A 27,397-nucleotide genomic window follows, 5' to 3' on the forward strand; every position below is an offset into this window, starting at 1 on the left:
CTTAATTGCTGCTGAGTCCACATCTTGCTCTCTCTCACTCTAGGGGGAGCCAAGAATCCTTCGGCATCTCATTTCAGCCCATGGGATGGAGCAAGATCAAAATGGAGCCCCCAAGGATGGTCAGCCGGGATGCCCAAGGGTGGTGTTTTCTCGTGTCCCCTGCACCCTCCTCCCTCCCCCCGAACTACAGGTTCAGTGTGAACCTTCTGCTCTGCTATGATGGAAATGGTACAGGACACTCTGCCTTTGATGAAGTTGGCTACTTCCAGGCCTTATCTAGCTTGCAGATAAGTTTGGTCTGGACCACACTGCTCTTTATTTTTATTTTGTTTTGTTCTGTTTTAACATGAATTTCTTGTCCAAATTGGGAGACTTTGTACAAAAATCCGAATTTCTAAATTCTTCAAATACAAAGCCTGGCAACACTGGACCTACATTCCAGTGTTTTCCATGGGAACCTACATCCGAGTGTGGCTGCCCCTGAGCTCCCAGCACTCCCTAACCCGGGGTCCAGTACTGGTTCTTCATCATCCAATCTGCACTGCTAGGGCTCTTACAGAATGAAGAGGCCAGTGAAGTATGCAGCTATCAAACACGGGAAAGCAAAGGAAGACTAAGTGGGAAGCATATTTTAGGAGACTGGCAGAGAGTAAATATCTTCACAGAAGTATGAATATACAAATAACTGGTATATGTACCTCAGTAATATAACTTAGGTGCTTTTCTGAAATAAATCCACACTTCACAGATTTGCTTTACCTACCTGGTCCCCAAAGGCACGGAGTCCAGTGCTAGGACAAAGAATCTAGCACAATGATTTTCAAACTACAGGTCATGGCCTGTTAGTGACTCATGAAATCAAGTTAGTAAATCACCACTGGTCTCTTTTTAATAGCAGAGAGGATAAAAGAAAGTGAACTGCTCACAATAAGGATAGGTATTACATAAAATTTTTTTTTCAATTTTATATACTCACATACCCAGTCATGATGGAGAGTGTATTTTTAAATGGTGGTGACAGGTTAAACGAAATGAAAACGGAGTTGGTCTACCACCGCCCACCAGAGGATTTGGGGCTGAAGTCCTGCCTCCCACAGACTGTGGAGGCTGAGGGAGAGAATTGTAGGTCCTGGGTCTTCTCTTCCTTACAGACATACTTCTGAGAAAACTGTGACCCGGTCCAGCCCTATGGAGGGGACATGCCTCTTTCCCCAGAAGTGGCTACGAGAGGGTTTGGGAGCATGACAGTTACAATGACACTGTGAGACCGTCTTACAGAGAGAGAGCACTTCGCAATACTCTACAAAGACTGGCTCAGCTGAGCGCTGGAAACGAGGTAGAGCAGGTTTCAGCAGCACCGTTACTGACGCTGGGCACTGTGCTGTGCACGTCACCCAAACCACAGCGCCAGTGAGTGAGGAGGCTGAGACCAGAATGCCTGTCTCCCGACATCCACCCTAGCTTCCAAACACACTGCCTGAGCCTTCTCAACAGCAGACACGGCTGATTTTCAGATGCCCCACAGGGCACCCCGGCAGCTGTTTGGATTTACTGTGCAAACGCTCCATTCCTGAATTCCCACACTTAGAGAAATAAAAGCTGGAGAGAATCCTTTAAACCAGGAGCTCTTAACCAGGGAGGCACAAGAGAATCACACTCGGGAAGTTTCTTCAGTGTCCATGTGCTGGGCCTCACCCCAGGCCTCCGGGGGAGGAATCTCTAGAAATGGGACCCGGCCACGTGTGTGAGAATCACTGCCCTGAGCCTTATTTCAGATGGCTGGCTGAACTCTCCAGCTGCTAAGCAGCAAGATGGAAACCTCCTGCCTTATCCTTCCGCGTTGCCTGCTCTCTTCTAACAAAAGTGTTGGTGAACTCTGCCTTGACCTCCAGGCAGAGGGGAGCAAGGAGACGGCTTCACAGACTGAAGCCCCATCTGGACTGATCCTGAGTTGATTATCTCGAAATTCAGACAAGACTCCATCGTGTTCATAAAAGCTGGGCAGGTGCTCCCCACCCTGGTAGGTCCGGAGCAATTCAGATCCGATTAGAGATGCTTGTTCAATATTCAAAATGTAAAACACAGAGGTTGCTGAACCAGCACTTTGAAAAGTTAATTAAATGCCAGGTTTCTTTTTAAGAGCTACTCCATCACTTGCTGATTGCTTTGGCCATTTTGCAGAATGAAGCCTTCACTCTGGACAATGAGAGTAAATGTTCTCTCTCACCTCCCACCTGGTGGAGACAGGGCACTCTGGCTTCCTGCTTTCCAGGGATGACACAGCGGCCTGGCCCTGGCCGGTGACTTGCAGGAGGGGAAGCGGGGCTGTCCCTCTGGCCCTTTCCCAGTCACTAAAAGCACTCAGCCTCCCAGAAGCTGCCAGCTCCCCGCACGTCAGGTTTTCGGGTAGAAGACTTCAAGGTTAAGGGTGTGGTCTCGTCATCTCCACCTCCATTTAAAGCCCAGTCCTTCAGCTCAGCACTCACCCCGTCCCCTTCTGGTTTTCACCCCCTCTTCTCTATGACCCACATGAGGTCTCTCCTCCCGGCTTCACAGGGCACCTCAATACGCAGGGAAAGACCATCTCCAGGCCCCGGCCCCCACAGGCCTATTACAGGAAGGCTGATGACATAACAATAGTAACGTTTATTTAACTTATTGGGTGCCCGGCACTGTCATTATATTTTCTTATTTATATATTAATATATTATACATGGTATTATACGTTATTTGATTATCACATTATCTTATTAAATTTACTCCATTTTACAGACAAGCAGACTGGGGCTCAGAGAAGTACAGTAACTTGAATAAGGTCACCCAGCTAGAAAGTGGTAGGATTAGAAGACAAGCTCTGGGCTGTCTGACACAAAGCCCAGTCAGTGCTTAACCCTGCATGGGAGAGGAACATGTGGGCAGTTCTACACCAGGGGAGGCCTCATTTCATAGACTCTGCTTCGGATCCAACTGATATTTTCCATGACGAGTATATACTCTCAACTTATAGTAGAACTGTCGCTTGGTCAGCCTTGACAATTTGGTGGTTAATACTGGTTTAATTGTTCCGCGTGATTTATTTTGTATGTTTTATCTGCAGCATAACAGTTTGTGTAGTGGCAAAGAAAGAGATCCCACGTAGCTAAGTCACCTTTCCCTCCATGCCCTCTCCTTTTCAAAGTTCTTCTGCTCAAATGCAATGCTTTCTTTTGGCATTCAGATGCCACACCGGCATGCCATGGGCATGATTTGGTCAACTGATGACAAGACTGATCACACTGGCACATCCGGGACTGCAGTCACACAGGACCATTCCAAACCCTGGACCCTCCATTTCATTCTGGGGTTCAGGTAGAGATGTGCTATAATGTAAAACCCCCGCCTATTTCCCCATCCGCCCTGCCATATCAGACAGGCCACGGCGCTGCTTATACAGGGTACATGCTGAAGGGTGAAAGGCAGCCCTAATGTAGACATCATCTCTGTTAAAATGTTTCTCTCGAGTTTAATGGAATACTTCAGAGATCTAAATGGAGATGAAGTACCACGGCTCAGAGAACAGCCAGGATGCTATCTTTATGCAGCATGACAATGTTCAGTGGTTAATTGGACGCCGTTAACCTATTTTAGCAGGGGACATAACTGGGATAAATGGGGGGAAGTGTCCTTGAAGTCTCTTAATATCCACATCACATATTGGACCCTAGACTCGCCTCCCTGCTGCACGACAGAACAGGCTTTAAATAGACCAAAGTGCGGGCATCTAGAGCGCTGGCCGGCCCAGTGGAAGACCCTGCCCTGGCCCAGCTCGCATGGGCTCGGCCTCTGACCCCAGGAGGCTGTGAAGGGTCCGTACAAATGGTTGCTATTACAACATGCTGCCCCGAGAGAGAAGCTACAGCCACAGTCAGGAGCTCACAGGGCTCCCATGCCAAAAAGAAGAAACTCTGTAGTCAGAGGCCAAACTCGTAAAGAAACACATGGCAAGGGGGCGAACAGGACTAAGATACCAGCTGAACTGGAGCCAAGAGCATCACTCCTCTAGAAGAAAAGAAACCAAAATGCCATTTCCTTGCAAGGTTTTCTACCCTCATAATCTTAAAATGTCCAATAACAATCTCACAAGGGCCTCCAAACCTCATTGAGGAAAATTTAGCCAAGGCATGAGCAAGAGGAGGTGATCTGTCCCAGATCGTGTAACACACCATTAGCACATCCCAAACCAAGGCTCTACTTCATAAATTGTGTGGCTCATCAAACGAACCCTCACAGTGAAACCCCAAATCTGAGCAAAGGGAAACTTTGCCATCGTAATCTTGGGCTATTGTGTCCATTCGGTATGAGGCGGTGGACTGGTTAATTGCAGTCCTTCTGCCCCCGGGTGTCCCCATACATGTAATACTGATTAGAAACCAGGTATTTCTCACGGGCTGAAGTGTTCCTTGGCCAACGGATTTCTCCTAAATGAGATTCTCCTGAAAGCTCAAGTCCCTTCTCTTTCTCCCCCTGGTTCCTAGTTCTTGCCGTTCACGTGTTCAGTGTCCAGCATGTGTTTTCTATTGTATTTTCTCCCTTCCTTTAAAGACAAGAAACAATTCCCCAGCACCCAAATTTTGGCACTTTAGGGTTTCAGGTCACGTTAGATCATATTTGGCTACTGCCGGCAAGGTGTCAGGTCAACAGGGTATTTTGTGGAAAGATGAAAACCAATGTCCATGTCCTGTCTGTAGACTGCCAAGCCCTATCAGGTTGAAGGTGTAGTGAATTATAAGACAATTCCTGGGTGAAGTTTGCCCCCTGCTGGTCAGATTCAAAATAACAACTTTGTTCTGAATCAACCTTACAGGAGATTTATCAGGAGGAAAAAAAACATGAAATACATAGAAACAGTTTTAGTAGCTAAAAACAGTTATAGGGACATAAAATGTATGTACATGCCTGTTATCAAGAAACTTCAAAAGTGGAAGAGTTTAGAACTCTAGATCTTAGATATCTAAAATGAACATTATCTTATTCAAAAACCTTTAATTGTCTGAGGCACAGATGGGAGGTGTGGGGACTGGGGGGTCTTTCGCTCAGTTTTACAATCTGGCTAAAGCCTCACACATTGCAGTGACTGACAGGTCCTACCACACCCACCCCGTGCATCTTCTAAATGAGGAAATGGAGACCAGGAGTTGTTAAAGCGACCTGACTAAAGCCCCAAAGCTAGCTGGACACAGAGCTGGAATAGAAACCAAGGTCCACACTTTCTCCTCTACTGCTGGTCCCATTATGCCCCAAACTTAACAGGGCAAGCGAGGCAGGTGCAAGCAAAATGTCATGGAAGCACTAAAAAGAAGCAACCATGCCAACTGTGGGAGCCTGGGGAGGCTTCTTAGAAGACTTGCCAAATGAAAGATGAGAAAGCTTGCAATAGGCAGAAGGCTGCAGGAGGGCTTGTCCAGCTGGAGGAAACAACCCGAGTCAAGGCAGGAAGCACGAAAGAGTCAGTTGTGTTCTGAAAACAGCTGAAATACAGAGGAAAAGCAGCTAGGAGAAGCCAGTAGGACAGTGTTTCCTTAACATCTATCACTTTCAAATGCTATCTTCACTAATTTTGCTACAGCGGTGTACTTTCTGCATCTACTTTCTATTTTCTTTAAGGTGATTCCTTAATTTTACTTTAATACATTTATTTAAAGAAAACTTAACATCCTCAGCCATATAGAAGGTAACTGTAAAAAAACAATACAGTTTGCCCGGCCAGTGTAGCACAGTGGTTGACCGCTGACCTATGAACCAGGAGTTCCAGGTTTGATTACCGGTGAGGGCATATGCTCGGGTTGTGGGCTGGATCCTCAGTGTGGGGCGTGCAGAAGGCAGTCAGCCAATCAATGAGTCTCTGCCATCATTGATGTTTCTATCTCTTTCTCCCTCTCCCTGCCTTTCTGAAATCAATGAAAATGTTTTTTAAAAACCTATACAGTTTTTTTAAAACACAAAATTAATTTAACTATAGCTAGATATTACTATTTGCCAAAAGTCTGAGCCTATGGCTTTTTCTTTCATTGTTAAAAAGGTAGATTAGCAAGGTTAGGGAGTGTGACAGCAATCCTAGCTGCAAACTGAGACTTTTTCATTGACATGATGAGAGGGACTAGAAGCGAAGAGAAAAGAGAACAGCCTTACGACTCAATGCCAGTCTCTGGGAAATGCAGCTGTAAGGACAGAGAGTGAAACGGCACAGGATGTGCTGACTGAAAGTCACGGGTCCACAAGTCAGGGAGCAAACTTTTATCAGTGTTTCTGGAAACCTTTAGGTCAGTCCACTTTTAATTGCTGAACAGACTGGGTCTTCTACTTCTCTTAAAAAAAAATTTCTGCTCTGAATAGAGAAACCTGTGACTTCCTCCAGTCACTTACCCATTGTTTTCTCTGCCCCTCTTTTCCATCCCCCAAAATGATGGTTCCCTCAGAAGCCCATGAATACATTGAGAAGGTGCTCAAAGAGGAGGAGGTGCCTCCTGCCAGGAGAGGTGACCCCTTCCCAGCTGCCAGGTGAGAGGCCACCAGCACTGCAGGGCTGTGTGTGGCAGCCTCCTGTAAGGCTCAGGACCCACCCTGGTGAATCCCTAGTGTATGTGAACCTACGACACACTGGCACAGCCACCGGTAACCAGCTGTGGTGAGGGTAGCATAGGTCACAAAGGAAAGTCACTGGCAGACTCCCTAGACCAGGAAAAAACCTAGACTGTGTGAGGGCGCTCAATTTCATGCGCACTTATACCAGCATATATGCCTACGCTGCTGCTTCTAAATTGAAACTGCTTCTAGTTACTCCTCAATAAAGGACTAAAAAGAAAAGGGAAGAGTAGGTATGATGTTCACAGATGCATTTTATTTTTGAGAAGCTGAATCCATCAAAGGGAGAACAAGGAGATCATTTATGTCAGGAGAATTTTAACCGATGGCTGCCATCTCTAGCCATTCCCTCCTGGCTTTTAGCTGCTCACGCTGCAAAGCAGCGAGTCCCCCTTAGCAGGGAGCTGGCTCAGGGGATGCAACTTTTTTCCTTGAAAGTTTTTTTGTTCAATAAGATTGCTTCATATGATCAACATCTCATTTCTGAGAAAGTCCCAGAGGATAGCAGTAAAGATAATTTTATTCTAACAGACTCGCTATTGCACAAATAGTACAGTCTGTGGCCTTTTTATGAACTTGAGATAAATGTGTGCAGCTTTCAAGGTTTGAGGATGGGCATGGCTGCATGAGAGGCACATTCTATTACACTAATTAGCTGCCTGACCTTGGGCAGTGGGCAAGGTGACATTTAAGGGTTTTTTTAAAGATTCTATAACTGAATCACTTAACCCCCCACCTGCAGCCCTTATTTTCTCTATCTCTAAACTAAAAGGGCCACACTCCTCCCCCCCCCCCCACCCCCGCTGTGAATGACACAGACCCTGCCTCTCCGGATCCTGGCCCCCACCCCATCTGTTCCTCATAAATATCACTCTCTATTCTGAAAACCCCCAAGCAACCCTTTCCACAAAATGCACCACGGAGCTGCCACACCAGCCCTAGACTGCGGGACCCTGGGCCTCGTTTCCTGAGACAAACCTCCTTCCACTTAAGCCTCTGTTGATGAGGTTCTCTGTTGCTTGCGGATAAATGCAACCTCAAATAATACAGCACATCTAGTGGTAAATGAGAGGTCATTCTAGTCCAGAAGGAACGCATATGCTCTGAAGAAAACCAATCTCATCTATATATATAAAAGCCTAAGCAACCGTTCGACCGGTCACTATGATGTGCACTGACCACCAGGGGGCAGATGCTCAACGCAGGAGCTGACCCCTGGTGGTCAGTGCGCTCCCAAAGCGGGAGCGCCACTCAGCTGACCGATGGACGCCAGATGCTGGGCTCACGGCTGGCGAGCGCAGCTGCGGTGGCGCGAGCCTCTCGTGTGGACACTCCCCCTGCGCACCCCTTCCCCATCTGGACTGGGACCAGGATCAGGACCAGCATTGAGACTGACTGGGTGCGAGCCCACAGCAGCTTCTTAGTCATGGGTGCACCAGTATCACCCTAGGACGGGAGCATGGAGACCATAGTGTAGCAGCAGCAAGCCTACCCAGTGGTGGCGGCAGCAGTGGCAGCAACGGGTCAGGATGAGAGGGAGCAAGCGGTGTGGTGCCTGGCCCAAGCTTGGGCTCCTCCCGGACCACCTGCCACTTTGCACACTACTACATCCCTCGGGGGATGTTGGACTGCCAGTTTCGGCCCTATCCCTGCAGGCCACTCGAGGGACCTCACCAGTGCATGAATTGGTGTACCAGGCCTCTAGTATAATCACAACTAGTTAACCTTAGAGATGAGCAGGCCTTCTCCACTCTGTCCAGTCTAAAAGAAAGCTCCATCATAAAGAACAAAGATGAGACAATCCTTACAAAGAGGACACTACACACAGAGAAATGGATGTCTTTTTACATTAACAAATACCCCCAGATCGTAATTATGCCACATTAAGGTGTTCAGATGAAATGTGATAGTGTGTCCCTTGCATCCTTGGTCATACACTGGTCAACATTCCAGGGGCTCCCTGTTCCCTAAATAATAAAGTACATGCCAAGAGTTCAAGGTTCTGCACGTGGGCCCCTCTTGCCTATCTCCTTCCTTCTCTAGCTAATCCCTGGGCTTCAGTCTCCCACTCTGCTCATTCCAAACACACTGGCACATCCATGCCCCCATACATCAGCCCCTGAACCCGGAAGGCCTGTCCTGGCCTCCGTGTTTGTCAGCTGCTTCAAGGCAATGATTTGTAGACTAAACTGACTTGTTTCAATCAGCCGTCTAGAAAGCATATTTTAGACGTTCAAACATACTTTCTGAATTGTAGAGGGCCTTTGAGACCACTTAGTTTTAATGCTGAAGAGACAGAGCCCACGGGGGCAGAGCTGGTGGCACAAGGTTACACTGGATGTCTCCTGTTCCTTTCTCCCAGCTCAGTGCTCAGTGCAAAGAAATCCTGTGTACACCAGGGCTCGTATATTTGGGATTTCCTAGGATCGTAATATCCAAGGGCTGAAAAGGGAACTTAGAGATTATCTACTCCAACCCCCCCAAGGGAACCTTAGCCCAAAAAGCCCACAGGACTTGCCCCAGATCACATGGCCAGTGAGTGGCAAAAGAGAACACAGGCAGGTGTCCAGACTCCTAATACATACATGGGGAAGGGTGGCCCCAAAAAAGGCAGTGACCAGAGTGAGCTCAGAAAATGACCTCCAAGGCAGACGCCTGACGCCTGACCGTATTTAATGTCCGAGGGGATCACCTCGCTCTGAGCTGAGCGCCCCTGGATTCCTCTGCCCTCAGCCTTGCAAAGGAGACACAGGTCTAAAACCAGAGGCGGTGCTGCTAGTGCACCAGTAACCAGAACTGCTGGCTAGCTGCTGCCTGGGAATGGATCCAGTTCTTGGAGGGCACTGCAGGGTTAGAAGGAATGATCATTTCCAATGCCTAATTGAACTTAATGACTAGCCTAATTAGGCCTTTTAATGGCAGGACTGGGTTGGCATGGCTTTGGCTCGGGCCCCTAAGTACAAGCTGCATTCTTTGCACTCACCTTCTTCTCAGGGTCAGGCAACTGGCTGAGCACCGCTCTGCAGACAGGTAGGCCAGAGGAGGTTAAGCAGGGGGTGGGTCATACATTCAACTCCCTGTTATTCTTCCCACAGGACAAACAATTAGAGGTGTGGTAATATAGCCCTCGGGGCTCAACCCAGTGCAGAGGCACTAGCATTAAACCAGGGGCCAAGGGCACAAAGATGGAAGGTGGTGAGGCACAGAGAACAAGAGCATGACCCTACAGTCAGACTCACCTAGATTCAAATCCTGCTGCCTCCTTACTAGCTGTGTGACTTTGAACAAGTTACTTAACCTTCCTGAACTTCCATGTCATCATCTGAAAGCAGGGATAATAGAATCTACACCTCTTGGGGTTGTTCTGGAAATAAAAACAACTATGCTTTGCAAAGTGCCCCGCACAAAAGCCCATAAATGCTGTGTGTGTGTGTGTGTGTGTGTGTGTGTGTTCCAATCCATACAACAAGAAGGCTAGGCGAGACACGTGGGCTGTCCACATTCAAGTTCTGCAGCAGGGCCCCAGAAGGCAGAATCTGGATCAGAGGATGAAGCTGCAAACTTCCTAAAGATGAGCCATTTTTAGAAATCAGGGGGGTTGATAATGGTATAAAAATTAGAAATACCTAAATGCCCACCAACAGGGGAACAGCACATCCAATGCGATGGGATCATTATGCAGCAGTTAGAAAATGAGGTAAATCTACCTGTGCTAAAAGATCTCCAAGATGGACTATTACATGAAAAGTTAAAAAAATTAAGGAGAAAACAAAATCTGATCCCATTTATATGTGTGTATATATATATATATATATATATATATATATAGTGTAAAAATCTAAACTGTACATCTATTGTTGGTGAGATACCAACAAACTACTACCAGTAGTTCCTTCTAAAGAGATGACTAGGCTTGGAGAAGATGGTAGTTTCAGGCAAATTTAGCTTTGTGCCTTAACTGAATTTTTGTATCATTAATGTGTTCTTGGTTTGCTTGTACAACTAAAAAAGACTTTAAAAATATGCTTCCACTGAGTTCCCCACAATGGAGGAATTCAAGCAGAATGTGACAGGAGGTTGGATGAAACTGGCTCTAAGCTTCCAGTTTCAAGGCCTCTGCACTGCGTGATAATAGACAAGGGAATATTCCATAGGACGCTGTGATTTTTGGCTGTTGTTACTTTAAGGAATACTTCTGTGCGCCTGTCATTTCTTTCCTGACCCTCGGAGACTCTCCTACTTTACGATCTTACCCCTGGCTCCAGGAAATGACCAGCTCTAGTCACAGGAGAATTTGCACTTCTGCAAAACTAGAAACTATAAAGGGCCAAAAGTCAAAGCCTTCCCAGGCATGCTAAGAGCCCGCTCTAGAATCACTCCTGGTTTTCAATTTCAAGTTAACTTGTTAACTTGTTAAGAAAAGCTGAAGGCCTGAAAGGAAGCTGGGAGCAGGCTCTGGGGGAGGTGAGGATCAGGGCCCGAGCTTTGCAGTCTCTGGCAGGCCTCCTGCAGGCCTCCCTAAAGGCAAATGGGAAGCGGTACTACTGACTTAGGCCTTAGAAGCACAGCGGTTGTACATGTGGGCCTTGGCGGTCCTCTCCTGGTGCACAGAAGCATCCCAGGTCACTGCATGTGCTCCTCCCTCCGCCCTGGCATCAGGCACTCACCTCCGCTCCAGGGAGGGAACTGGACAGAGCCACTTGTCAGAAAGACTGCTCCCCTTTTCAGAGTGGGAAGTGAAGTATCCAAATGCTGCTACTCCACCTGGGGCTTACAGAACAGACTGCTATCATCTTCAATTGGGAGGCACTTGACAGAATTGCAAGATTCCAATTATTTCATATTTAGTCATTTGCATAAGTAAATTGGTTTTGTGACACTAGACAAGCCACCCAGGGCCCTACACTGCAATGGATGTAACATAGAACATCTCTGCTTGCTCTGAACCAAAAATCACTGTCAAGACAAGTAGAAGTACATGAAAATGCCCCCCACCAAATCCTCAATGAGAAAAAGGTGGGTACATTCTGTCCTCTAGCCTATGGGATCTATATGTACCATATCTAAAGCCTTTATGGTACTTTCCAGAGGGTCATGTTATGGCAATTACATGAACAAACACTGGAAGTTTGCTTTCTCAGCCTGGGAAAAGATCACAACTATTGTCTGCTCATGATTACTTTTACTGAGATAGGAACTTTGGAGCATTATGCAGTCCTTAAAAATGAGGCAGTTACACTCTAGACCAGGGGTGGGCAAACTTTTTGACTCGAGGGCCACAATGGGTTCTTAAACTGGACCGGAGGGCCGGAACAAAAGCATGGATGGAGTGTTTGTGTGAACTAATATAAATTCAAAGTAAACATCATTACATAAAAGGGTACGGTCTTTTTTTTTTTTTTTTTTTTTTTTAGTTTTATTCATTTCAAACGGGCCGGATCCGGCCCTCGGGCCGTAGTTCGCCCATGGCTGCTCTAGACTGAAATTCAGAAAGGGTGACTTTCAGTCTGTATGTCATGGCTGTGCATCTTCAGGGCTGAACAGAAAAGGACAGCTCAGCTAAGTCCCACCATTACCCAGCCCTTCTCTTTATTCCTCCCCATCTGACAGCTACCAACACAACACAAGTTTCTGAAGACAGGAAAGGCATAGGACAGAATGAGCTTGACATATCCCACTCTTTCCCCTACTTCAGTGAGGATATGTATTTTTCACCAGTTATTGCAACATAAACAGTCTAGGTGTCATTTATTTCATTTTCAGATCCTACTGAAGGTATAGTATAATTTATAGCAATAAACAATGCAATTAAATTCCAATTTTCTTAAAAAAACAACCATGTGAATTCTCTAAGTTCATTAAATTTAAAAACTTATCTAGATCTTCCTCCACCATTTTTTTAAATTTGTTTGTTTTTGTTAATCCTTACCCGAGGATATTTTTTTATTGATTTTTAGGGAAAGTGGAAGAGAGAGGGAAGGACAGAGAGAGACATCCATGTGAAAGAAACACATCAACTGGTTGCCTCCTGCATGAGCCCCAATAAGGGCCCAGGCTGAGGAGGAGCCTGCAACCAAAGTACATGCTCTTGACCGGAATCAAACTCAAGACTCTTTGGTCTGCAGGCCAACACTCTATCCACTGAGCCAAACCGGCCAGGGCTTCCTCCACCATTTTTCTGTCCAGGCAATGAACATGACCTGAGAGCAAAGCAAGAATTACCTTAGGGGAGTCTACTAGTACACAGAGAAACACATGCAGGTGTACATTGAGAAGATAGGTGCTGCTCAGCTCCGAAGCGCCTTTCCTGAATATGCTGTGTCTCAGACACCATGTGGAGGAAAAGCGCACATGCAGGCAGAAGCAATGATGATGAAGCTGAGACAGAGGTCCAAGCAGGGAGTTCTCATGGGCATCTCCAAACCCTACAGAAACAGGGACATGGGCCTGAGCCCTGGGCAGAGCTATTTCAAATGGTGCACAATTATCTACTTAACACTTTCCCCTTCTCAACCGTCTCACATGCAACCACCTCACTTGATTTCACCCAATACTGGACCCTCATCTCTGATGCATGAGCAACCTCGCGGAGAACTAAGTAACTGTTCACCCAGGATGTCCAAAACCCCTGGTCATGCCATACCAGTTCTGAGCTCTTCGTGGCTGAGGGCAGCATGTGGAAAATAAATTCTCAATACTTCTAAATAAAATTGTGTTTACTGATGAAAATCTGAAGGTGAAGGATTAAGTTCTTCTGCTTCACTAGGATTCAGGGATACCTGGTCCCTTTTTAATTATTGAAGCTCCCCTAACTCATCCTTGGCCTCATAAATGTTATCATTTTGTTTTTCACACCCATATGTACACCTTCTTAAGATTAAATAACTATATACCCTTATATGTAAGTAACCCAGAACTTCCCCATCTTTTTCAAGACTTGGAGCACCAAAAAGTGACACCTGAATAGAAAACTGGGGTGGACCAATGAGACTGCCCATCGTTACAGGGACAAGCCTGGGGCCTTGGCAGATGTAGGCCTGGGCCAGCAGGTCCAAGGGCAGACCACCCACATCTTGGCACACCTGCACCTACAGATGGGAGGTTCCAGCTGAACAACCCTCTGTGACACCTTCCTAAGAAACTGACTTCTATGGGGATGGACAGCCTGTAACAGAGCTGAGTTAAGGGGACAAAACATGCATTTGCATCTGTGCTTACAAATCTAAGAGCCCAGCAGCTCTGTGAGTTTTTGCCTTTCACACTTTTGAAACTTAGTAAGAATTAACTTCTCGCTGCTAACAAGAAGGTAAAGAGACTCTGGTATGGCAGTGACACAGAGGGAGAGGACAGAAGCCCTTTAGTATTCTTGGAACACCAAGGCCATTAAAAAAAAAAAAAAAAGCAAGAGGGAGAGGAGGAGGAGGGAAGGGGCAACCTCAGGACCAGCACACGGCTGTTCTACCGCCATCTTGATGTCCTTGAGGCGTGCAGATGGTGTGGAAGTAGCTGGCACCAGAACAGCCCGTGAGAAGGAACGAGCGGCCAATGGAGATTTATGTGAGGAGAGTGAGATGGACAAGGTAAAATTGTCAGGAGGAGTTGTTAGAAAGTAAAATATATTGTGACAATTCCACTCCTGCCGTTCATCAATAAACTGACAGATCATTTAGTGTCAATTAGGAGTGATAGATGGACAAGTCCCCATGATCCTGGGCCAAAATTAATGGCTGGGAGGGAGAGGGTGATTGAAAATGACGGCTGACATTGAGAGCAAAGTCCTGAAAGTCCCTGAGGGAGCATTACTTGCCTCATTCCCTTGCAGATCAATGCAGGGACAAACCCAAAAACAGACACTTTGAGACAAAACTTAATCAGACTACCTTTCCTTCCTCTCTTTACCAAGTCTGGTTGCCTCTCTTTTAGCTCCTTTCCCCATGGCCAAGTCAGTGCCCCACTTTAGGCAACTTCAGAGCCAACGAAAGCCTGGCTCCAAGATGGAATCTTTGGCACAGCAATGACTTTGGTGACAGGAGAAGGGACAGGTTGTGATCCCAGGTCCCAGGCAATTCTTGAATACAGCCTATTCCTGTGAGCATTTGAGTTCTAGCACCCAACATCTCTAGTCCATGCTCTGTTCCCTATCTTGGGGGGTGTTATGCAAATAAACCAAAGGTATCAGCAGTAAAAAAGAAGAAAATCCTAATCCTAACTTTTTGCGAGAGCATGAGGGACCTGGAGAGTATCATGCTAAGTGAAATAAGCCAGTCACAGAAAGACAAATACCACACGATTTCACTCATATGTGGAATCTAATGAACAACATAAACTAACAAACAAAATAGAAACAGACTCATAGATACAGAGAATAGACTGACAGCTGTCAGAAGGAAGGGATTTGGGGGGGCTGGGTGAAAAAGGAGAAGGAATTAAGAAAAAACACACCTCACAGTCAAGACAACATTATAAGGATTACCAAAAGGAAAGAGGGGTAGGGGAGGTAGGAGAAGGAAAAAAGGGGGGTAATTGGTAATGGAAGGAGATTTGACTTGGGGTGGTGAACACACAATATACAGATGATGTATTATAGAATTGTACACCTGAAACCTACATAATTTTATTAACCAATGTCACCCCAATAAATTTAAATCAATCAATCCATCAAACAAACAAACAAAGATATCTGGGAAACTCACATCCTATGGCTGAGGGCCTCAGTCAGATCTGTAAAGAGCCCTTCTAGTTCCTACTGTAGCTTCACTTTCCTCCTACCTCCCTCGCAAAAGGATGCCTACCGTACAGAATGGAACCCACCCAACAAGAGTTTGTGTGATGCACATATAAAGTGTGGAATGAATATTTGTGCTCCCCCTAATCCCAAATGTGATGGTGTTTGGGTTAGATGAGGTCATGAGGTCATGAGGTGGAGACCCCATGATGGAACTAGTACTCTTACACAATGAGGAAGACACACAAGATCTCTCTCCCTGAGTGTGCACACAACAAAGAAGGCTATGTGAGGACAAGCCAGGGAGAGGGCCCTCTTCGAGTACCTGACCATGCTAGCACCCTCATCTCGGACTACCAGCCTTCAGAACTGTGAGAAATAGATGTTTGTTGTTTAACTGCCCAGTCTATGGCATTCTGCAATAGGAGCCCAAACTATCATCCCAAACTAGCACCTGTGCAAGCACAGGTGCCTCACACAGTGCCATTATTATCAAGAATTTAAGCTAAGTACACTACTTTTCAGTGTGAATCCTTTGCTCTAATCAGACTGACAATGAGGTTACTGCCCTGCAACACTTATGTCTATACCAATCCTTGAACCAAATGCCCTCCTCATGATCCTCTTTGGCCATCAGATTCACCCAGCTTGACGTCCATCACCTCTGCACGGGACTCCCTGACCACTGTGATTACTTTCCTTTGAGGCCACATCACCAGTGTCAGCCATTCCATTCAGTTCTCACTTACCATGTGCTCCTTCTGCCTTCCTGGTTTTTGTGAATGAAAACGCCTGGTCTCCCTAACTGGAATCCAGGCTCTTGCAGGGCAGGAAGCACATTTACTCTCTGGACTCCTGGAGCACCCTGCACATAGCAGGAGCTCATGTTTCCCAGCCTTCACAGAGCAGATTCTCAATGGAGCCCAACCATCGCCTCTCTTAACGAATCTGCTCCCTTTCCTTTTTCTCTCTCTAATCTGTTCTACTTGCCTCCAGATGCCAGCTCTCCTTTGCTCCAACAAGTTCAACAGTCAAGTTGCCTTCCTACTTTGAAAAAGAAAAAAAAAGGCCAATTCAAAATGAAATTCCCTACTCCTCTCCAGCTTTCTTGATAATCCAGCCTTTCCAAGCTTTCTCCTGTCCTAGAAGAATAATTCTCCCACCTCCTCCTGTCCAAGGTTAATTAGTCTCTCTTGAAGGTCTTAACCTTACTCCTCCTTTAGGATCCTAGACTCCTTCAAATCCGCCCTATTTCCTCTGACTCACTCTTTCCCCAGATATAACACACCGATTCACAACACAGACTTCCCCTTTCAAATACTGTCTTTCCTTTGCTTCTCAGAGCAGTAGCCTATACTACTAACCCCACTTCCTCACATCCCACTTCCCTTCCCTCACTGTAATCTGCCTTCTGCCCCAAAGCAAATCACTGTAACCACTTCCTCAAATGCCCCTAGTAGCCTCCAAACAGCCAAATCCAAGGTTCCATCCTTGTCTTTTCCCATTTGTGTAACAGATGACTAAACTTGCACCTCCTTTTTGCACTCTCTTCTAGACTCCCAAACTATGGAAACTACATACAGGACCACCACCAGCCCCAAATCAGGTCTCTCCTCCTGCATTCTCTATCAGTCGACACCACTACCTAACCCAGGGGTGGGGAACATCTGGCCCTTGGGCTGTACAACGCCTAAGAATCATTTGGTCTAGCCCTGCCAAGACATTAGGGTGAGTTAATTAAATGTTTAACCATATATAGCAGGCTAATTCTTAAGTTCATAACTTTGTATGGACTGCGAATGATGTTATAAAAGTCCAAATGGCCCTTGGCAGGAAAAAGGCTCCCCATCCCTGAAACCAGTCCTCAAAGACAGGCACCTCCCAGTGACCTTCAACTCCTCCCTCTGCCCTGCACTCAACCAATGACTCTTCTATTAACTCTACCTCTAAAATGTCTCCAAATCTCCTCACCTGTCCATGCTCACACCACCGCCATACAGAGTGTTACCTTCCTGCATACAGAGTGTTACCTTCCCAAGAGGTCTGCCAGCCTTCTGGAACTCTACTTCCCACTGAAAGCCAAATGATCAATCGGAAATACTGATCTGATCATTCATTTGCTCAATAAATAGTCATTGAGTGCTTATTATGGACTGGCACTATTTGAAGTATTGGAATAAGACATCTCTGAGTATATCTTTCTATACCATTTGATACAATAAAAAGTACCAAATACTTTTTCTTGCCCCAAAGCATTAACTTGCCCTTGCCGGTTTTGCTCAGTGGATAGAGCATCAGTATGCGGACTGAAGGGTCCCGGGTCCAATTGCAGCCAAGGGCACATGCCGGGGTTGCAGGCTCGATCCCCAGTAGGGGGCGTGCAGGAGGCAGCCAATCAATGATTCTCTCTCATCATTGATGTTTCTATCTCTCTCTCCCTCTCCCTTCCTCTCTGAAATCAATAAAAATACATTTAGAGAGAGAAAAAGCATTAACTTGGATCTTATCATGAGGAATCAACCAGAGAAATGTGAATGTGAAACATTCCATAAGAAAGCTGGCCTGAATTCTTAAAAAAAAAAAATGTCGCCGAAACCGGTTTGGCTCAGTGGATAGAGCATCGGCCTGGGGACTGAAGGGTCCCAGGTTCGATTCCGGTCAAGGGCATGTACCTGGGTTGCGGGCACATCCCCAGTAGGAGATGTGCAGGAGGCAGCTGATCGATGTTTCTCTCTCGTCGATGTTTCTAACTCTCTATCTCTCTCCCTTCCTCTCTGTGAAAAATCAATAAAATATATTTAAAAAAAAAAAAATGTTTTGGGTGAAGGTGGTGGGGGAAGGGGGAGTGGGGAGGCTGGAGTTATTTTAGATGAAGAGACTAGAAGAGAGAATTACCAAACACAATGTGTGACCCGTGATTGGATCCTGGAGCTACAGGACCTTTTTGGGACAACTGGGAAAGTTTAAACTAGACATTAAATCATTATGAAATTTCTTAGTGTGATAATGACACTGATATTTGGAGGATGTCCTTCATCTTTAGCGATGCATGCTGAAGTCTCTAGGGGCAAAATGTCATGATGACTGCACTGCTACTTGTTTTCAAAATGATCTAGGGGGCAAAAGTGTGTGTGTGTGTGTGTGTGTGTGTGAGAGAGAGAGAGAGAGAGAGAGAGAGAGAGAGAGAGAGAGTTTAGAGGTGGGAAGAGGAAGGTGTAAAGAATTGGGGAAAAAATTTTTGATAGTGCTATTTTGAAGGCAATAACTGCTAAAGAAAATTCTGACCAAGAGTAATGTATATTCTTTGAGAAAAAAAAAAATCTTCCTGAGTATATCTTAAGTTGTTAAAATGGATAGTTGGCCAGCCCACTGGTATAATAAACACTTTTTTGGTTTCCCTTTCATCTAAAACTTAGTGCAAAGTATTAAAGACCAAAATGATTTGTAATCTAGCAGTTACTAACAGGCAACTCCATTCTGTTTAGAAAATTACACTAAGAACAACACTGAATGCTACAATATGGGTCAACTTTGAAAACATTATGCCAAGTGAAAGAGGCCAGTCACAAAAGACCACATAATATATGATTCCATTTATATGACATGTCCAGAACAGGCAAATCATAGAGACAGAAAGCAGATTAGTGGTTGTCTAGGGCTAGGGAGGTTGGGGGGACATGGGAAGTGACTGCTAAAGTGTATGGGTTTCTTTGGGGGGTAATAAAAATGTGGTGATGACAGTATAACTCTGTGACTACACTAAGAATGACTGAATTGTACATTTGAAATGGGTGGATTGTAAGGTACATGAATGCATCTCAATAAAGCTGTTATAAGAAAAGAAAAGAACAACATAGGAGCAAAATGCCCAAACCCGCCCTGCGCACCCTCACCTCCCGCGAGCTGCTGGCACTCACTTGGAAGCCTTCATGGAATCATCGGCCCAGCCTCCTTGCCTGCGGCGGGGTGGTTTGGGAGGGGGATCCTACAAGGAAAGAGAAGCCAAAATAACAGTCACTCGACATGTTCATTCAAGCAAGCAATGACTGAGGGTAAGGTCACCTAACCCAACACTCAATCTATCAAAACCTTTCAAATAAAAATACAGTAACCTTTCAATTCACTACAAAGATCTGGGTGCTTTCATACCCTTCTGGTGGGTATAAATTGGCAAGATCTGGAGGATAATCTGGCAATATCTACTGAAAGCCTTAAAAATAAATGCTCATGCTGTTTGAGCTAGCAATTCTAACCCAAGGAATTTATCCCAAAGAAATAATCAGAGAGAAACACAATGTCATTTTTGAAAAGTGAATACATAATTGGAAACAACTGAAATAGACAGCAATAGGAATTAAGTAAATCACAAAATACACATGTGAAAATACTGTGCAATAATAAAAAAAACTATGTTAAAAAAGAATACTTAATGATATTAGAAGGTTCATTATACATTAACTTTCAAAAACATGTAAAACAGTAGGCATATGCTTCTGATTTTGTGAAAAGATTGTTAATACCTAATATCTAACGTTAATTAGCTCTAAGTACATGGGTGAAAGGGGACTTAGTGACTGAATTATGGGAAATTTTTATGTTCCTTCTTTGTACTATTGGGCATCTTCCAAATTTTTAAATAATCAACTTATACTACTTTTATAAAGTAATAAAATAAATATGTGAGAGAGGCTTATTCTTGCCCAGCATATCTCAACTAAAAATCCCAAAGGACCATCAAGCAATCCACTCAATCACTCAAGTGGGATAAAACAGCAAAGAACAGTTCCTATTTTGAATTAGCCAGCATTTACCTAGATTTTTTTTAATACCTTCTCCCCCCCCCCCCCACCCCCGCCCCAAGAACTTCACATAATCATAACTGTTGTTCTCGGTCCAAGGAGACACTTAGGTAAATGGACTAACACAGGGTTGGGAAACATTTTCTATGAAGGAGTAGGGGTAAATATTTTGATTTTGGGGGCCCTCCAGTTTCTGTTGCAACTCTTCTACTCTGATACTGCAGGGCAATAAACAACCACAGGTAATAAGTAAGCAAGTGGGTCTAACTGTGTCCCAATAAAACTTTACAAAAATAAGCTGCGGGCCAAATTGGGCAGGAAGGATGTGGTCTCCTAACGCCTGGAGTGAAATGTGTCACTACCCGTCCTTTAAATCTGTTGCTTAAGGGCTAACATAACTTTTTAAGAAAACACTCCCTCAACATGCCAGAATACCTTTCTACTAGCCTGACCCAACTGGAACCAATGGAATTCTCTGTCCCAGGAATCTGGAATTGAGGCTCAGAGGTTAGGCTGTTCAGACCGCGCTGAGACTGGAGCTACAAGGACCAGCTGGAATCAGAATCACCCAAACCACGCCAGCCAAAGTTGTGTATAAGCAGAGACCAAGAACCTTGTCTTGTTGAGCTCTTACCGTTGGTAAGGCATTGTGTTGGGGACACTTAAATGTTGAGAACTGAACTGAACCGCAGCAAGATGTTTTTACACCAATGTGCCTTTAAACCATCTATGTGCTTTTGCAAATAACACCTATATTTCATTACCCAAGATTAGAACCATTTTGTGATCATGTGAATTCTTGAGTCTAAAGGTCTCAAACTTGTAGCCACATGTTTTGTTTGGCCACAGAGTGGCTTTGTTTTAAAATTTAAAAAGTTGGGACGGAGGAAAGAACCCTTTTATATCTGGCCTTAGCTGTCACTTTGACTAATGATGGATATCATATAGTTAATAAAATTTCCTAAAGTTTAAAAAACCAAAATGATCGCTTTATCCTTTTTAACCACAAACCCAAGGAAGCCATGGCTATTGGGAGGATGAGTGAAATCCTTCCCACCTAGAGGTAACAATACAAAGACACATTTTCTCTTATTATTTCCACTGCAAAATGGTACCAGAAGCTAAATTAGGACAGCAGCTTCAAAATGTGGGCGAAAGGGGGCGCTATAATAAACTAACAGAAAGTAACCTCACAGGGTGCATTGATTACAAATTCCTACCTGGGCAGGTCATGAAGTGCCAGAAGTAATCCCGTTTTCTGACCACTCAAAGGCTAACCACCCTCTTTTCAACTATCCTGTAACCTGCTTTCTCCCACCTTCATGTAATCTTCCTTACATTCCCTCCTTAATTCTACATGTATAAAAGAAACTGCATAACTGTTATTCTCTGGAGCATCTGAGATCTTGCTTCCTGGCAACTGTCATCGGTTTGGCTCAAATAAATTCTTATAAAAATTCTCTACAGGCCTGGAATTCTCACATTGACAAAAACAAAAAGATCACCACATAACAATCACTCCTCCACATCCAATAGAATTCGACAATTAGTTCCAAAATCAAAGGTTTTGTGTTTGGTTTTCTTTCCACTAATGACCAGACTTCATGATGTGGGATATGTTGCAAAACTGTAAGCTACTTTTCACTGAGATCACCTGAGAGAGGAAGAGTTACAGAGAAATTCTCTGCACAATATGAGGCGGGATTATAGCTGTTCTCCTTGCTCCCCAGCGGGAGTCTTGGCCAACCTCAGGAGAGAGTGCCGAGACAGGTGGGAGATGGGAGGCCAGACAGAACTTACTGTCTACAAGTTAGGTGTCGAGCATTTAGTGGGAGAAGTCTCTTTCCTGATGGGGAATCCTCATGTTCATGACTGAGAACCCTAAGTCCAAGTATAAAAACTTCTTTTGTAAATACTCTCAGCCCTGAGTCTTGTTATGGCCACATAGAAATACCCTGTTAGGGTAAGACAGACTTAACTAACCACTATTACCAAGTTATAAAGGCTCTTCCCCAGAGTTCAACTGTGTTCTCTTGCTGGGGAGCTGGGCCTGTCCTATGTGCACCAGGTGAGTTAGAAAAAGCAGGATTCATTCCTGTCCTCAAATATTGCCCCAGTTCAGTGACACTGAAGTGAGGCAGAATTCAGATTTCAAACGACATCAAGGCTGTTTGGAATCAATGTAATTGGACATCGCTTAGTCTGAAACTTAAGAGGCCACAATGGAGGCTGGAGGTAGGTATGGGGGACGGAGGTACTGAGTGTCCTTTCCTGGAGAGGCTGCATTCAGGGTCCAGAGGTGAAACTGAGGAGGACTCCTCAGCCACGGAGTAGACCCACTGAATTTTGCAGTTTTCTTGTCACTTTTGGTGTTTTTATTGGGCCACTTTCTCCTGGGGCTAAGACTGTGTGCTCTGACAACATGAACAAACCTGTAATACGTAACTGAAGGCTAAACACGCCTGTACAAACTTGAAAAGAGCTGAGGACAAGGAAAGGTCCAAGTAGCTGTATGGGAAAAGTGGCGCTCGCCCCACATGGGAGAGATACGCAGAGATGATAAGAAAGCATTCCAGAAGCAACTAGATACAAGGTGCAAGATGGCATATAACACTCGGGCTGTAGCAAATGCTGTCCACTGATCATCATATTGGAGGGGTCCCTGGGAAAACTTTTGTGGGGGGTATGATGAGCTCCTCAGCATCCATTACTTTACAATGCAGCTGATGTAACTCAAGCACAATGCAATAGAGTTTGAACTTAGGAGCAAATGATCTATTTGAAATGTTGGTGGATGAGTGGCTTTTAGCAATATAACTTAAAGGGCCTGGGTGGACAGTTTAGCCTCTGAATGCCTGGCTGCTTTCCCTCAGAGCTATGATGACATCTAAATACCTACTTAGCCCTGTTTCAAAGAGCCCACGGCTCTCTCCCCAGGGTGATCTGAAACACAGGATATATGCCTAGGCCAAGTCATTACTTCTAGATCAAGCTGCTCCTTTTAGGACCAGCTGCCAGAACTGCTGTGCTACCCCTTCCCCATGTGGTAACAGATCAGATGCTGGGGCACTTCAGAGAGGGGCAGGGCCTGGATGCCCTCCCCAGGGCAAATGTCAGAGCCCCGGTCCACCTGCAGTGGTGAGAAGTTGTAACCGTTTAGTTACGGATCCTTCCATTTGGGCCAGGGAGCCTTCCATCCCCTGCCCATCAGGTCTAGATAGGTCAAGAGAAGACATGACCAAGTGATTTATTTTTTCTCAAATCTTGTGTGTCTAAGTTCTCTGTGTTCTGAGTTCTCTGTGTAATGGCCTGCGAATTTAAAAGAAAGGGAATTTACTCTTGCTTCATCCTTGAACCTAGAAACTTAATCTTTAGGCAGGCTGAGACCGTTGTGGCACTTTTCTCATGGAGCACACACCAGTTCCAGAATCCACCCTAGCCAAGCACTTGGGAAGAAAGAACCAGTCTGTTTGATTTATGACTTGGGAAGAAATCTGTTTGCTATCCCTGTGTTAGGAAGGAACAAAAAGAACAAAACTTGGATGGATGAGAGAGGGTAGAACTCAAATGATCTTAAAAAACCAAAAGAGAAGGCCTGATCCTAAAATTCAAAAGTACTGGTGTGTTCTTTAAATTGCTCTACTTGGGAAATTCAGAGGCACAGCCCTAAGGCATCTGCTGAGAAAACAATTTCCAATTTTGGCAGATTTACTGCCAGGTAACATTACTCAAACTTGTTTTTAGAAAAGAGTCTTAAAATGTGTAACACCGGGAGGGACAGAAATAGGAATGGTGACGGTAGCCCTGAGGCAGTGCATCCTTCGTGTTCTCTCCTGAAAGCTGGAGTCACGTCTCGAGTGTGGGAAATGAGCACAGTCTGCCGGGTCTGCAGCCTGATGGACAGAAGGGGGCAGGACCCCGCATAGCTCCTGAGGAGAAGCAAAAATGTGCTCCCTCCAAAAATAAACAGGGGGCAGGAATAACTGTGAGTAAAGAGTGGGAAGCACATGACTGGTGGTTGCAGTCCTGAAATACCAGCTTTCTACAAAAAGGATCCTGTGACAGGCAGAGAGCGGGAAATTCAGGAAACGGCCTCTTTATATGGTCTCATCGGAATGGCCAGGATTCAACCAAGTGGAATTACCAAGTCAGAGGGAGCCTTCAGGGCCAGACTAGTTTCTGATCTTTATATGGTTCCCCCAGATTCTTAAGATGCCAAAATAGAAAAGATGCTGCAGTGCCAAAAAAGGAGCCTTTTGAGTTTAGAAACTTCTTACATACTCTCACAATTCCTAGATCTAGAAACCCCACGATATGAATCAGCCCCAAATCCAAACAACAACCTGTTTCAAAAAACTAGTGCAAACACATAAATTCCCAGCAGAAAAGACATTTGGTTAAGCAAGATCCACTGCAACTTCACACCTACCCACCTTTCAGCTTCTAGGAACAAAACAGCTCTCATGTGCAAACCCTGAATACTGGCTAAAAACCCTGATTACTGGCTAAAAACAAGTTTCCCTTCCTTCCTCCAGCAATCTGAAAGAAGATATGGGTTGTTACATGCTTGATGAGAGAGGAAACTAACACTTATCAACACATGCAGACACTGTAGGGCTGGCATTTAGTCCTCACACCTGTCGGCCGTGCACAGTTCCATCTCTGCCTCAACCCTGGGTGTGACAACTAATTCATCATAGACCTGAGTTTCCCCTCATGGATTTAGGGTCATGGAAAGTAATGGACGATCTAAGAAACCCTATGAGTAAACTAGCTCTTTCAAGCTGAAATGGACTTATCAAAATCAAAAATCTATTTTAAGGATAAGGAAGAAAGCTGATCATCAATAGATGTTAAAGCCATTAGGTGAAAGATAGATTGATGAGGAACTGGACATTTTCTTGGTGCCAAAAAAATCACCCCATACGCTGAATGCCAGTTGCAAGGGAGAAAATGTTCCTTAACATCGACATTACAGAAACATGATTGCCTCCAGGACGTGTCCCAATCAGGGCAGGGATCAACCTGCAACCGAGGTATGTGTCCTCGACTGGGAATTTACCCATCATCCTACCTCAGTGATCACACGTAGCAGCATTAGCAGTGGGACCTGATGTGCTGCCGCGTGAAGCACACAGCACCACCCAGGAAAAATTCCTGTCACAAATGTTCAAAGGAAATCTAATCAAGCCTTCCTATCTGATTTCCAGCTTCCTGGAAATAAGTTCAATGAGATGAGGAAGAAGGAATCAGACAAATCCAGCAGGAGGGAAACTCTATAGACTCTATAGAACAACTGCCCCAATCTCTCTAAAAAGTCATCCTGGCCAGTTTTTCTCAGTGGTTAGAGTATCGATCCATGGACCGAAGGTCACGTGTTCAATTCCCAGTCAAGGGCACATACCTCGGTTGCAAGTTGATCCCCAGCCCTGGTCAGGGCACATACCCCTGGCCGGTTTTTCTTAGTGGTTAGAGCATTGGCCCATGGACCGAAGGGTCACGGGTATAATTCCCAGTCAAGCGCACATACCTTGGTTGCAGGTCGATCCCAGCCCTGACTGGGACACGTCCCGGAGGCAAACAATTGTGTTTCTCTCATGTTGATGTTTCTCTCTCTCTTCTCTCTCCTCTCTCTCTCTCTCTCTCTCTCTCTCCCTTCCTCCCTCCCTTGCACTCTCTCTAAAGGCCAATGGAAAAAATATCCTAGGGTAAGGACTTAAAAACAAATAAATAGATAAAATATAAAATAAAAGCTGGCAAAAAATATTTTTAAAAAAGTCAATACCATCCTAGCTGGTTTGGCTCAGTGGATAGAGCATCGGCCTGTGGAATAAAGGGACCCAGGTTCGATTCCAGCCAAGGGCACATGCCTGGGTTGTGGGCTTGACGCCCCCCAGTAGGGGGCAGGCAGGAGGCAGCCAATCAATGATTCTCTCTCATCATTGATGTTTCTATCTGTCTATCCCTCTCCCTTCCTCTCTGAAATCAATAAAAATAAAATAAAATGAAAAGTCAATACTATTAAAAAGGTGGGGGTGGAGTAGGGGACTATTCTCAACTAAGATAAGAGAAACCTAATTGGGGTGGTTCTTAATTGAATTCTGGTTTGAAAAAAATAGCTATAAAAGACATTTGGAAACAACCGGGGAAAATAAATTCCAGACTGGATAACAGATGATAGTAAGGAATGGTTAATACTATTGAGGAAAATGCTCCTATTTTTTAGAGATGTTTGCTGAATCACTTAAGTGACATGTCATGATGTTTGCTTCAAAATAATTCCGCAAAAAATTATATATATAAAAGACAAATGCATATTTTAAAATACTTTATAAACAATCATTTAAGCAAATATGGCAAAATGCTGATATCGGTATCTACTGATGATATGTTCAATAAGATAGGAGAACCAGAAAGTATCTTGGTCTTACCCTTATCTCTTTAGAGAGGCAAGTAGAGAGAGGGGCTAAGGGTAAAGTCTGGATTAATGAGTGATACCCAAAATAAACTGTAACAGCTTGAGCACTGTACCAAACTGCTAGGCTGAATTCAGCATACATCTTTGTCCTTGGGAAGTAGTTGTGAATTTACTGAATGTCACAAGATATTCTTCTCATATTAATAGTGCAGTAACTTTAAGAACAAGTGACTAAACTAGGAAGGGACAAGTGAGTTTACCAGAAGGAAAAGGAGAAAGCTATAGTTTTAAAGGTGGGTGGGGGAGGGGAGGAGAGGTCAGGGTAGAGGGAAAGGAGGAACAGTCCTGGGTTCAAATTCTAGAACTGTCACTTTCTAGCTGTGTAGCCTTGGGCTAGTCATGTCTTCACTAAGCCTTCTTTCCCCATCTGTAAAATGAGAATGTCATGAGTCCCTTACAGATCTACTGTGAGCACTGGAGACAATCTCTGGCACAGAGTCAATACTAATAAATACAACAGTGGCTACTATATTATGTATCAGAAGTAATCTATAATAATAAAAGCATAATATGCTAATTAGACAGGACAGCTAAACAAACTTCTGGACTTCCTTCCAGACCAAGCTGTGGTGGTGGGGGCCGAGGCAGGGGCAGTTAGGGGTGATCAGGCAGGCAGGCAAGCAAGCAGTTAGGGGAGATCAGGCAGGCAGGCAAGAGGTTAGGGGCAATCAGGCAGGCAGGCAAGAGGTTAGGGGCGATCAGGCAGGCAGGCGAGCAGTTAGGGGCAATCAGGCAGGCAGGCAGAGGGGTTGGGGCAATCAGGCAGGCAGGAAA

The 27,397-nt window shown here is 45.0% G+C and overlaps 1 protein-coding gene across 1 annotated transcript in view; it reads right to left on the reverse strand.

Annotated features, from left to right (window-relative positions):
- The window catches only part of IFT43 (intraflagellar transport 43), a 72,314-nt gene that overhangs the window by 26,504 nt on the left and 18,413 nt on the right, over positions 1-27,397 (reverse strand). The window contains exon 3 of the mRNA XM_070403533.1: positions 19,264-19,331. Coding sequence (XP_070259634.1) covers positions 19,264-19,331 — 68 coding nt within the window. The remainder of the gene's footprint in view (positions 1-19,263; positions 19,332-27,397) is intronic.

The sequence above is a fragment of the Myotis yumanensis genome, unplaced genomic scaffold (genome assembly GCF_028538775.1).
Source record: "Myotis yumanensis isolate MYYU_CA2020_CCGP unplaced genomic scaffold, mMyoYum1.0.hap1 SCAF_1, whole genome shotgun sequence".
Taxonomy (NCBI): Eukaryota; Metazoa; Chordata; class Mammalia; order Chiroptera; family Vespertilionidae; genus Myotis; species Myotis yumanensis.